The 13,404-nt window shown below is 39.8% G+C and overlaps 1 protein-coding gene across 1 annotated transcript; it reads left to right on the top strand.

Annotated features, from left to right (window-relative positions):
- The first annotated feature begins 6,601 nt into the window (after positions 1-6,601).
- LOC127370654 (proteinase-activated receptor 3) lies at positions 6,602-8,955 on the top strand. The gene is made up of 2 exons (XM_051412892.1): positions 6,602-6,870; positions 7,521-8,955. Exons 1-2 carry the CDS (start codon positions 6,807-6,809, stop codon positions 8,534-8,536), a joined length of 1,080 nt encoding a protein of 359 aa, XP_051268852.1. The 5' UTR covers positions 6,602-6,806; the 3' UTR covers positions 8,537-8,955.
- The last annotated feature ends 4,449 nt before the right edge of the window (positions 8,956-13,404 follow it).

Raw genomic sequence — 13,404 nt, 5'->3', positions numbered from 1 at the left:
GGAAATTACTGTGCAACAGTTTCAATACAAAGGTGGTAAAGAAAACAAAAAAGGGAAAGTGTGCTTGTTAGAAAGAAAGAGAAATGTGCTGATTACTTGCTGTGACTGAGATGACTACAGTGTCTGACAGGGGGAGAGGATGGGGGCAGGATATAGGGTGGGAGTCGTGTGACTCATTCATCCCCAGCTTTATACCCACTGGGACTCCGTATCTGAGCTCACAGACAGTCTGACTAAAGACCCATTTCCTCTCCCAAAATATTATTCACAATGACCTGTTTCCTATTTCCTTCATTAACTTAACAGTTTTGTTTTATAAAGCAGCTAAACTTTATTTGAGGTATGAGTTCCTTTTGGTCCTTCTTTTGCTGCTGTTTCTTGACGTGTTTCTTTATAGAATATTTTTTGAGAAATATCCTTTCTTACTTCCTTTGATTAATAGCACGCTCGTATGTATCTGTTAAACATGGAGCTTTAGCCAGGAGATGGTTAGCTTATCTTGCGACAAAGACTGGAAACAGGGGGAAACTGTCAAAAGTAGAAAAACAAAGCACCTCTACAGCTCACTAATTAACACATAATATCCTTCCTGGAGTCCTGTCATCGCTGTGTGGTTGCCAGGACAACAAGCAGAGATGAGGAAGCTAACCCCTCCAAAAACTTATTGTTTTTATACTTCAGATTTTGTGCAGATTAGAGAGCTTTGGTGATGCTGGTAGATGGATTTTGCCACCTTTGATCAGAGTCAGTTCATCTGTTTCTCAACTGTTTCTAGTCTTTATCCTTTATGATAATCAACCACTGGCAGTGGCTTTACATTTAATCTACAGACATGAGAGTGGTATCAATCTTCTCATCTAACTCTCTGCAAGAAAGCAAATTGTCATGCAACTTTATCAAATTTGACGTGCAATAACTGGCCCCTTGGGGGCACCAGAAACAAGCTGCGAACACAGCATTGACTATTATTAACTTTTAAGAGGAAATGTTGAACTTTTGCACCATGGTCACATATGAAGCTACAATATAATTAATTTGGACATGTGTTACTGCCACCTGATGAATTTATGTCCAATATTCACTCTCTATTTGCTCTGTTTTGTCTCCACCAACTGCTGAGGAAAATATTTGGCTCTTCAGCTGCTAAATGTTCCACTATGTTCACAAGCAAGTCATCTGTCTGGTGTTTGGTGCTGGGCAGGAAGCATACAGTTGGTTTATCAGAGCTTCTTTGCTGCCTGATACAGCCAAAAACAACACCATGAGAGCAGTGAGAGTGAACCAAAACAATAAAGCTGTGGGCCATAAAACCAAAACAATGAGCAGAAGACACCATAAAAGGCTGCAGAGCTGAGGGAAAAATGATCTGCAAAGCGACTCCTTTGCCATCCATGGTTAATATATAAATATTTATTATAGCCACTTCAAATTTTGTGATTAGAGTGCAGCTGGACATGGTGTCCACTTTGAAGGTCTTGGGCGTTACTGAACAAACATAAGCTAATTCCTTCTTATGGGAGGAGGCAGGATGCAGACTGTGGGAGATTAGGTCCAGAGCAAAGTCAGTGGCACAGTTCCAGGCCAGTGTTTCTTAAGTTTAATTCCTGTTGTTTTCTGTATGCACTTTAGCACATTTTTATCAGTCTCTTGGCATTGTCCAGTCAGGAGTTCAACAATAGGGTGTTAAACTGTGGGGGAAAGGAAGAGACAAAACAAATGAACCTTGAGACAAGTGTGGAGGATATTATGCTGTGTTCTCAGTCAAAGTTTAAAAAGTGTCTCAGCTGGTAAACAGCAATAGCAAAATGTTGGGTTGATATAAACTGACTGGTCAGAATTATAACATCCTTTATTTGTTGTTTCAATGAATTCTTTAGAAGAAATGAAGACACCAAAGATGTGCACAAATGGAGAGAGAGAGACAGAGAGAGAGACCGGGGTGAGAGAGACAGAGACAGAGGGAGAGAGAGAGAGAGAGAGAGAGAGAGAGAGAGAGAGAGAGAGAGAGAGAGAGAGAGAGAGAGAGAGGCATGGGGACTCGTCTGAATATCTTCCCACACACAGATTCTCAGATTTTACCATCTGGTGTTTCAGATCTACCAACTGTACAGCTGTGAAAATTCAAACCAGCTGAACATCATTGTGTTTGTGTGTGTGTGTGTGTGTTTGTGTGTGTGTGTGTGTGTGTGTGTGTGTGTGTGTGTGTACGTGTACGTGTAGGTGTAGGACAGAATAAAAACACTTCTGAAAGAGGAACTTTGTCTATTCTGGTCCATGTGACAGAGAAAGGTGTCTGATCATAAATAGTATATAAAAATGAAATTCAACAGTAACCTTCTCTTTTTGATGAAATCTCTTTTTTAAACCACTTCTTCAACAGCGCGTCTCAACATTTAGCATGCAGAGGAAGTTTAAATTGCAGCTGCAGTCAAAGAGCTAATAATATATCAGTGGATGGGAGACACAGGGGAGGAATTCAGTCTTCAAATCTTTTTGTGAAAGTAGCAGATCTAATATTAATAAAAACGAATTTGAGGGTTGGGGAGTGCGAACAGAAAAAGTGCAGGTTGTTATCTTCTTTTGTGGATCGGGGAGAAAGAATGAGATATATACAACACTATACCACTACAAAGAACAAAGGTAAGAACCAACATACTATGAGTATAACCTGACGTAGGTTCCCTTTTCTGAGAAAATGCAACGTGTGCATCAGTGAGTCATTTTAACACTTTGTATCAGAGTTGACACTGTGGTTACAGCAAGGTGATGGTCAGAGATTGTGTAGTGTGCAGATGGTGCAGAGCTGATATTGGCCATAGACATAGCCTGTTCACACAAGTAAGTGCAGATGCAGCGGAAGGGACTCAAACAGGTACCAAATTAGCTCTAAAAATACAAGGGCGTTTAACAGAGCAAACGATGAAAGTGGTCAATGCAGAGGCTCACACAGCACAAAGGTAAGTCTATCCAGCTAAGCAATGCACGAAATGCAAAAAGGTTGAATCACTTTGCAAAAGGCATGCAAAATGAAAATTCCCAGCACAAACAAAACCCCTACAGAGAACTATGCATGCCACAGGAGCGGACAATGCAGAGGTACTGGAAGAAAACACTGACAAAAGCAATGAACAAGCTTCCCCAGAAATTGAAACAGGCTCATCACAACATAAGGTAAAGTTCAAAACTGACACTGGTGTCGTTCCAGAAAACATGTTTGAACCACTGTTTGTGGAAACTGCCACAAAAGCAGCTCCGCACAGGCCCACCACACATGGAGGAGGAACACTGAAGAGGCATCTGCCAATTGGAATGTAAATATAAGGCCAACTCATTGATGCTAAAATTCATTGTTGACACCGATCCCATCTTAGGACAAGGAGGTAGTTTGGATGTGAATCTGGATCAAATTAGGGCTGGATGAGACTGAAAGAAGTGAGAAACCAGACACTGACCCACAGAGCGTACTGAGAGTTTCCCAGGGCAGTTTCTAGGACAGTTTAACCTCAGTGTTGACCCTGATGTGACCCACATAGCACTAGAAGCTGACCCACACGGGCAAACTGAGAGTTTTTCTAGACCCCAGAGACCTCAACAAGGCTATCCAAATACCTCACTACCCACTACCCACTCTAGAGGATGCCACCACAAAACCTACCGGAGCTCAATACTTCTAAGATCCTGGGTCAAGCCATTTGGCCATAAAATTGAGCACGTTCAGCACCATTCAGCAGATACATGTTCCTAAGATTAAATTAAATTTTTGATTTGGGGTTAAGTAAAACAATCTTCCACTGTAGACAGAATCTCGTTGACAAAAGCACATTCTGTTTTGTAGAGTCACTGTAAAGTCATCTGTTCTGTTTTATGCTGAAGATGATTAATTTCCCTGCGTGACAAAGGTCAAGAATATTTGTTAAAGTGTGTCAGAACTGTTTGAAGTAAAAGGAAAAGCAAGGAGTGCTGAGTTCCATGCAAACTTATTTTCTCTAGGAGGAGAAAAACATTCTTTTATTTATAATGTTAAATTTTGGGAAGTGATCGTCTGTCCCATATCTCACACTCCCTAGTTAAAACTTGCTCTCTTAGCCAAAGACAGTCTTTGGCATGGAGCCATAGACAAGCATACCAGTCACAAAACCACAGTGACACATCAGGATTATGACAAAGTGCTGTGCAATAATTATCACTTTCCTTCCCGTCACCAAATTAAACAATGCATCAGTGCGGGATGGTTGCAACCTTTACATAGCACCTATTGACCTCTGTCTGCCGTTACTTTTAGTTTAGTTTTTTAGTAACATTGTCTCCTGCTGGAGAGTTTACTGAACAAAACTATAAAATCAAAACAAGCTGAAAAATAACTGCAAAGTTGGGAGATAATATATGGGTTCATCAGAAAGCCTTTCACATTTCACACAGACATTTGACATCAGACTTTTTAAAGCCCCTCCCCCTTCCATTCACTCTTTCTTCTTGTTCCTACAGTTGGATGTTTGATCTCCACTTTGCAGAATGATGTACGTGCAGAGTTTGACACTAGAAGCATGTTTTTACATTCATCATGCTGAAAGTGGAAAGTTTCTCTATGCTCAATAAAAATTGTATTTTCAAGGGGCGAGGCCTATAAGTATGATTTGTGACACCATCAAGTATGAACCTGTCGTGGCGTCAAAGTCAACCCTGGTCCAATACGCAACTTATACAAGTGTGATGTAGAAACTTGAAGCCTGCAGTGCACATACACTGAGAACAAACTTTACACTGACATGTTGTGTCCAGCAGGAAAACTTGAAATGAACAAAATTGGCATATTCATAGATTCTGGATTCTAATGAGGTAGAGGTAGTAGATGCCTTTTTAAGGATTAAAATGTGGAAATTATTCTTAATAATTGTCTTTCATACATGTGCCTTGAGGGAGGGTTGAACTACTTTAACACTTTCTTTCACATGGCAATACTGTGGCAAATTCTTGGGTACTATGCACAATAGAACGATAAGAAAGAAAAATTATGATGATATTAAGTTGATGGAATGGAAATGAAATAGTCTTATTATAAAGAAGAATATTGCCCTCTTGTGGGAAAATGGGTATTTCTTTCAAACAGTTACAGTTAACTTACTTTTTTAACCTCACAGACACACACCAGCATGCAAATCATGTTTAGTGTTTTTATCACTAACCTGGGAGAGTTATGGGAGATTGAATGAATCTTTACAGAGACACAGTCACCTTTAATGTGTCACAGGCTTACAGTCTGTGTGTGAATCATGGGCCAAAGTGCAAATCAGGCTGGTAGGACCTGTAGTCTTGTATATATTTCAAAATAAGACACCTCAAGTATTTTGGCATATGAAGTGACTGCATGACTGCTAATGCTACAGGAAACAGGCGTGTGCTGCAGATGCGTTGATGTCCTTTGAAGACGTCAAACAGAAAGGAAGGATGTATTCCTCTCTAAAAGGCCTGAAACAGATGTCTGATGTATAACAGTGAATGAACGTTGCTCTCATTTTCGGGTTTTTGTGTGTTTATGAATCCATCTTAAAAAGTATCAATTTATCGGCAAAATGAAAACGTTTTTAATTGGTAAAAGATTACTTGTGTTGAACTTGTGATCCAGGCTGACTCTTCAACTAGTTTTGCTTACAGGAAACACAACCTCTTTGACATCATGCGGCTTCTCATCAAATATGGAAACAACAAACATGTTTATATTTTGCTTGTTTTCATGGGGAACATGACATGCAGTGCGCTGCAGATGCATTCATCTGGTCTCAGTCTGAGTCCTCTGTGATGTTTTTATTGGCAATGACGTCACCAGAGCGGAATGGATCTCACATAACTGCAGATATCTGTTTGTGGTGAATGTGAGGTCAAACAGCTGCTGGTGCTTAGAACCTCACTGACAAACAGAGTAGTTAAAAAAAGGACATAGGTCACATCTGTGATCAGCTGGATTTCAAATAATAACATGGTTACTGGAATGTGCAAATAAAAACGCTGCTGATGTCCTGAAGGTTATATCACTCAAGCAGACAACATTTCCTGTAAATATGAAAGATTTAAAAAAAGCAGAAAACCTGAATTGGCCTTATCATAAAGGACATCTACTCCCACAGCTGTAGGGAAATGTATGTGTATGTATGAACTAAAATATGGCAGGTCTCTAATGACACATCTCTATTTTAAAAAGACAAAAAAGAGTTGAAGTGAAGACTAAACAAAATTGTTCATGTTTGGACAAGCTTATCATCTTTGGACAGGCATTTCCTGGTGGTGTGGCCTCTTTCCGTCTATTACCTCGCTACACCCCCTCCAGACATTACATTCTTGTGCCAAAAAGTTTCCAAAATGTGGCATCAGGCAGACATGTATGAAAACTTAGATTTGTACATTTCCATCTGATGTAACATAGAGCAATATATCATTCACTATAGTGTCAGTGAATCATCTGAACAAGTGGTACAGTTCAGAATAGATTAAAATGTTACGAAAAGCTTTAACACAACCAATAGATTGTGGAAAATATACATAAACAATGGCATAAATAAAATGGTAATCAGGTTGTGGGTGGAGGTGTTACTTCACACTTGCACACAAAGTGCATGTTAAAAAAGAAACCAAAGGACATCCACATTCTTTTCAACTGGGTAGGTTTGGGGAGGTGTTTGTGACTTGAGTACACCCACAGGGCAGCAGCAGACAGACGTGACACTGAAGGACGATGAAAAATTTGAAACTGAGCTGACGGTACCGGAGAGAAGAGAGATTTTCCTGTGGGTGCTGTTCAGTGAAAAGAAAACATGTGGAAACTTTTTTTTTTCATTACTTTTGTTCTCTGTTTCAGTGGTACGCTTCAAAAAAAAGGTAAGAGATTCACTTCAAAGTTCAGTTTCAGAAAAAATCTTCTGTGTTAGATGAGTAGATTTATTTGATCATATTTACTTTATATATACTTTTTTAAACTTACAATGAACTTATTGTGATAATGTTAACTATGTTATTTAATATTCATTGCATGTGTTAACTGTATATTAAATGCTGATAGCTCTCAGTGAAATAAATAACTTTTCTCCGGTTGGGTTGATCTCTAAGTTAACATGGACTCAATGGAAACAACAGGCTACAACTTGCACAGTGTGACAGTCACTGATTCACTGTAACACAGTCTACTGAGACACAAGATGGTTTATTATTAGGATTGCAGCTGAAACAATTGGTGTATTGTTTAGTGAACGGACAGAAATATAACTGGCAGCTGTTTTGATATTTTTTTGTCTTGTGTAACTGAACATCTTTGGGTTTGTTGGTTCGACAAAACAAGTGATCTGAAGATGTCACCTTGGATTTAGTTTTTTTGGGGGGGATTTCTTCTAGTTTTAGGAAGCCATTTTTTGCAATTTATGCTCTAAACTGTTAATCAGAATCAGTTTTATTGGCACACAAGGAGTTTTGCAGTGGTGGAATATAACTTTACAAGTACATTCACTGATGCTTCTATTTCTACTACATTTCAGTGGTTCCTGTGCCCAGAACATTTAAAGGGGTCCCAGAGGACAATTTCCTAAATGGGACACAAGCTCCCATTTCATCTCAGTCCCCTCCAAGACTGCTGTTACTAAGCAACAGCACAGTAGGGTACCTCCGCAGTCCCCTGACCACTCGGGTCATCCCCATTATTTATATGTTGGTCGCTACTGTCGGGATCCCAGCCAACGTGGCCATCTTGTGCATGCTGGCCAATAAAATTAGGAAGGTGTCCTCTGCCATCCTCTACTGCAGCCTGGCTCTCTCCGACCTCCTCCTCCTCCTCTCCCTCTTCTTCAAGGCTCACTACCATCTCCATGGAAACAACTGGGTGCTCGGAGAGGCTGCGTGCCGAGTGGTCACAGCCTGTTTCTATGGCAACCTCTACTGCTCGGCCCAGACGCTGGCCTGCATCAGCATCAAGCGCTACCTGGCTGTAGTGCACCCGTTCATGTACAAAAGTCTCCCCAAGAGGATGTGCACTGCCAGAGTCAGCGTGGCGGTCTGGGGGGCGTTTGTTGCCGCCGTCCTCCCCGAGCTCATCGTCCAGCAGAGCTATTTCCTCTCTGATTTGGGCAGTATCAGTTGCCATGACGTATTGCCTCTGGACGAGCAATCCCACATCTTCCTGCTCTACTACAACCTGTTTCTAACTATCTTCGGCCTCCTGGTGCCGCTGGTGGTCACGGTTGTGTGCTACAGCCGTATCGTCTGTGAGCTCAATCGATCAAACCTGGACTGGGCGATGTACATCAAGGCCAGCTCACTGGTGTTTGTCATCTTTCTGGTGTGTTTTACTCCTGCTGGAATCCTGCACTTCCTCCATTATGTGCAACTGTTTGCAAATGGAACCGAGAGTTTGTATTTGTACTTTAAAGTGGCGGTGTGTTTGTGCTGCCTCCATGCCTGTCTGGACCCCTTTCTCTTTCTCATCATGTCCAAGTCTGCAGGCTCCAGGCTTTACTTCAGGCCCTTTAAAGGCACTAGCCTGAGCATAACTGTTTAGAAGAGATTCAGATTGTACCAAAAATGGGTTTGATTTTGCAACTGAATTAGAGGGAGGTGATTAGAGGGAGGTTTTCTCTGTGGCTGGAATCCAAAGAGAAAGCAAAAAGACATTAAATGTAAATATTTTTTTATTTGTATATACTGTCCGATGAGAGAGAACGTGTGTCCAAACTTTTGACTGGTACTGTGGCTGTACAGTTTTCTTGTGTGTGTGTCCGTGACAAATAAAGGAAATAAATGACAGTTTGTAAATATATGAATGTATATATTTATGTGTTTAAAATATGAAAGTAAAGTAATGTTGATATTAATGTTTTCATTCTGTAGAGTTTGGAGGAAAAAAATAACATGAAAGCCACTGGTGTATCCCTGTTATCACATATGATGTCTGCTGATTAAAACAGAAACTATTTCGAAGCTGTTTAGTGTTTGATGTCTGTATCATCTTTCCACCTTGAGTCCCCCAAAAAGAACATTAACTAACTCCACCACATCCCTTCTGTGTCACTGAATTGGTATTTCCTGTGCAGCCTGTGACAGCTATAGGGTGACACACCGCCACACCACTGACTGGAAAAAAATTTGACTTTATCTGTCTGGAAACAAATATAATGTCTGTGGCTAAAATCTAAATATACCAATTGTATGATTTTGTTAACATTGCACTGTGTTTAAGGAAACAGAATACTTTTTAAGCAAGCATTAAGTGTTGATGATGCCTTTCCATTCACAAGGACATTCTTTGTATTTCGAATGAATAGCCTTTTATGTTTAACATACAGGATGTTCTGAAAAAGGCCTGCAGGAAGTGCGATGGCTATTGTAAGGACTCCACACTGAAATACTTGACTATGAACGTCTGTGGTCAGTGAAAAGTTGGATTATCATAATTTGACACAGACGTTCATAGTCCCCTCAGGCTGAGCTGTAATAGCTTTGGCGATTCTTAAAAGTCCTTCACATGTATGAGAATCTATTGGCAGGGATGGAATATAAAATATTTGTATGTTTTCATGAAAATAAGAATCGTTGGGTTTTCGTTAGCTTAGAATGAGACGTTTCTATCTACAGATGCCTCACGTCCTCTTCCATGGAATCCACCATGTTGACCTGCCATGTTTCTACAGTAGCCTAGAACGGACAATCCAAACATTGGCTATAGATAGGGCCTTTCTTGTGTTTTTTGCGAGTTTCATGGCCATCGTAGTTTCTCCTACATGTTTGGATGGCGAGTGATTCACACAAACACACACTACACACTGGTCCTTTAAATTTTCTATCATTATCAGGTCTATTATTAATTTGTTTGCTATGGTTGTTTTTTCACCAAATACCTGAAAAACACATTCCCATCAGCCTCAGCTGTACACTGTGTTAACTTCTAAAAAGCAAATGTGAGCATGCCAACATGCTAAAGTAAGGGTGGGGAACATAATATTGAAGTTTGAAGGTCTGGGAAAGTCACTTTATCACACACAGATCTCTCAGAACCAGTTAGTCGGGGCTGTGTTGGGCTTGAACCCAAGAGCACAAATTGGCAAACTACAACAGCTCGGGGTGGTTAAGGCACAGGCTGTCTATCTATAATACAGTGAGGTGTGTAATATGTAAAACAACAGAGCTCCTGAGTATCCTAAAGACTCTCTTTGTAGGGTTAGGAGAAGTCAGGTCCAAACAGCCGGTGTTACTGAGTTCTACTTGATGAGGTTTAACACGAACATGTTGTTTTAGGTTCTACAGTGCCAGGAAGTAGAATAAGTTTATCTACCGTTGCACATTAAAACAATACGTATTTTAATAAGTCACCACCATAATTAAAAAAAAAAAAGAAATGTGGAAGTGTAAACTAGTAGGAAATACGCTACTGGACTCTAATTGTGTGAAAAAATGTCTTCCTTCTTGTTTTGTTTCTAACTAACTAGACTACCAAGCAAATAGACAATGAAAGTATTAACATTATCTGGTCAATACCAACACTGATGCTTTCTGATGATCATCTGGCCCCAGTCTGTAGTTTGAATGGGCCAGAAACACCACTGATATCAAATAAACTAAACTAAGACTTCTTCTTGAGTGGCCTCAAAACAAACTGACAAAACTCTGTACAGCGTGCAGTCAGAAAGTTCCATAACAGTCTTTGAATAAGTTTAAAAACCTGACTGACACACTTCCCTGTTTCACTTTGTATAAATGGTGCCATCTACTGGTGCAAGTGGATGCAGCCATATTTGGACACAGATTATGATAAATAAAAAAACCCCACAGCTGTTCAAATGAAACTCTTTATTCAATATGTAGACACCAGAGGAATCCACCTTTACGCTGCATTCACTTGAGCCTTTTGTTATCAAAATAAATCATATCAAGGACAGTTAATAGTTTTTACACACACTTCCATATATTGTTTGACAGCAGAGGTTTTCAAATCTCAAACACTGGCAATGTCAATCCTGCTTCAGTGACTTTAATGATTAATCTGACTGGAAAACCTTTTCCAAAAATCTGATTTGATCACCCCTGCTGGAGAACACCTTGTACAGTCATCTCACCCCTGGCATGCCCTTTCACAATGACCTAGAAGTCAACTCAGTATAATCAACACCTGTCCACAACAAATCTGACAACACACGAGAATGATACATTCACCTTTGACCCGGGAATCACATGTCTGTTTCCCCCCCACTGCGGAGGAACAGCAAAGACACCAAAATGGAAAAAAGCACACACAACAGAAGGACTTCAGTAACAAACATGCAGGATTTCTTTTTGGAAACAGTGATGTATAGTGAGTTTGTTCAGCACAGGTGGAGACGAGCAGACAGAAATAAAGCATCAAACACACTCATCAGGACACCAGATTCACATAAGTTGCATTTCATTTGAAAGAATGTAATCGGAAAAGGAAATAGCTGCATGTAGGAGGTCATGTACCAGACCAATTTGTTTTCCAGAGTAAGAAATATACGCAAGAGAACATCACATACTCTATGTTGACAATAAATATCATCATCATAAAACTGATTGGAGAACAACTGAATGAAACAGCACTGTACTTTTGAGTTAATTGACTTTTCTGTGTGATTGAACAAACCCAGAAAAGAAAATGTTTCAGGGTTTTAATCTTATAAATCATCTAATACATCTTCACATCAAAGCACTGACATTGTCGCAGCAAGAGTTCCATTCATTAGAGGTTTTAAAGGGTCTGTTCACCCCAATCACAAAACAACACATCTTCTTATTTAGCTCAAGTGGTACTTAGCCATGCAGATAGTTTTCGTTTTATTTTTATATTTTTTCTCGGTGCAGTGGAGGTGAATGGAATATGTTTGTGGTGCTCACAGCTTTGAACTATGATATTTTTGAAATGTGTCTTTCCAGAAACATCTCCACTGACATCATTCTAAACAGTTTTCACTGGATGTTGTCTCCATAAAGAAAATACTGCCCGTAGAAATTGTGTACGTTCTGTGGATTAACCAGAGTAAGGATGCCGTTTCTAGAAATGCATATTGCCTGTGAATTTCTTTCTTGCTGCATTGTACTAGGGGTGGCAATGCCGGTTGGAGCGAAATATCTCCCTGACCCCTGACCTTTCGTCTGGTGACCCCATGAGGTCAACATTTGTGGTTTTAGTGAAATATCTCAACAACTGTTTACCTCCATTATATTGATGGCTAAAATCTCAGCATCTAAACTGCATGGCTATTAAATATATTGTGTGTTTTTTGGAATTTGGGTGAACTGATCCTTTAAACATGGCTTTTAATTTCACTTTATCATATTGTTCAAATCCTCCAAAACACCCAGTTCCTCGGTATAGAAAAAAACATGAAAAAAAAACTTGGCTTTCTGGATATGGTCATTTTATCTTATAGGGGTTTGTCTGGACACACCCACTCATTCACACACACACACACACACACACACACACACACACACACACACACACACACACACACACACACACAAATACACACATACATGCACTGTGCAGTATCAAGAGATGAGAGACAAAAAAACATAAATAAAAATAGAAGCAGGACAGAGCAGCAAAGCTTCCAGCAAGGTTTGGAAGGAGAGACGGGCTCAATGGAGAGAGAGGCACGACATTTGAGAAAGGCCTTTGAGTTTTGGAGGGAGCAGCAGCAAGGCAGGAAGAGATAAACAGAGCAAGAGGACGAGACTGGATGAGAGACACTATGAGGAAACCGAGACGGTGAGACAGATAGAGCGCGAGAAAAAAAAAGACAAGGAGAAGAGCAGATTATAACAGCAGAGTATAAATTCTTCTTGACAGATCAGATTGCAACGGAGAGCAAAGCCCTTCATGGTGAGCTCGGCGCCACGAGACGAACACAACACAGACACGAGAGAGGGAGAGAGGAAGCATTCAGACAAAAGGTTTCCAATCTCAAAAGTCTCTTACTGTAAAAAGCAGAAAATGTAAACTTCTTTTCACTTTAGAAATGTAGCTGCTGAAGTTGCCGATTTTGACTAAACTACTATATTGATTTTTTTTTTTTTCTATGGCCTTATCATTCTTGCAAGTTGCAGCAAAAGGCTTGAACATCATCAACCATTAGTGGAATACTGATTAGAAACAAAGGTCAAAAGCACCTTCAGTTTCTGGCTTAAAAACATAAAAGCACACTGGTGAAGCAATAAAGAAGAAATAATAAATTACTAAATATACACAAATACAGAGAAACAAGCATAATCACATACACAATTACAAAATAGTTTGTAGTTAAAGGAATAGTTTGATATTTTATTGAACTCTACATACTTTCTTGCTGAGAGTTCGATGAGAAGATCGATGCTACTCTCATGTCTAAATATCAAGCTATATTTAAAGGCAACCAA

The sequence above is a fragment of the Dicentrarchus labrax genome, unplaced genomic scaffold (assembly GCF_905237075.1).
Source record: "Dicentrarchus labrax unplaced genomic scaffold, dlabrax2021, whole genome shotgun sequence".
Taxonomy (NCBI): Eukaryota; Metazoa; Chordata; class Actinopteri; family Moronidae; genus Dicentrarchus; species Dicentrarchus labrax.
The sequence above is the reverse complement of the archived record's forward strand: the minus strand, read 5'-3'. Positions and strand labels throughout refer to the sequence as shown.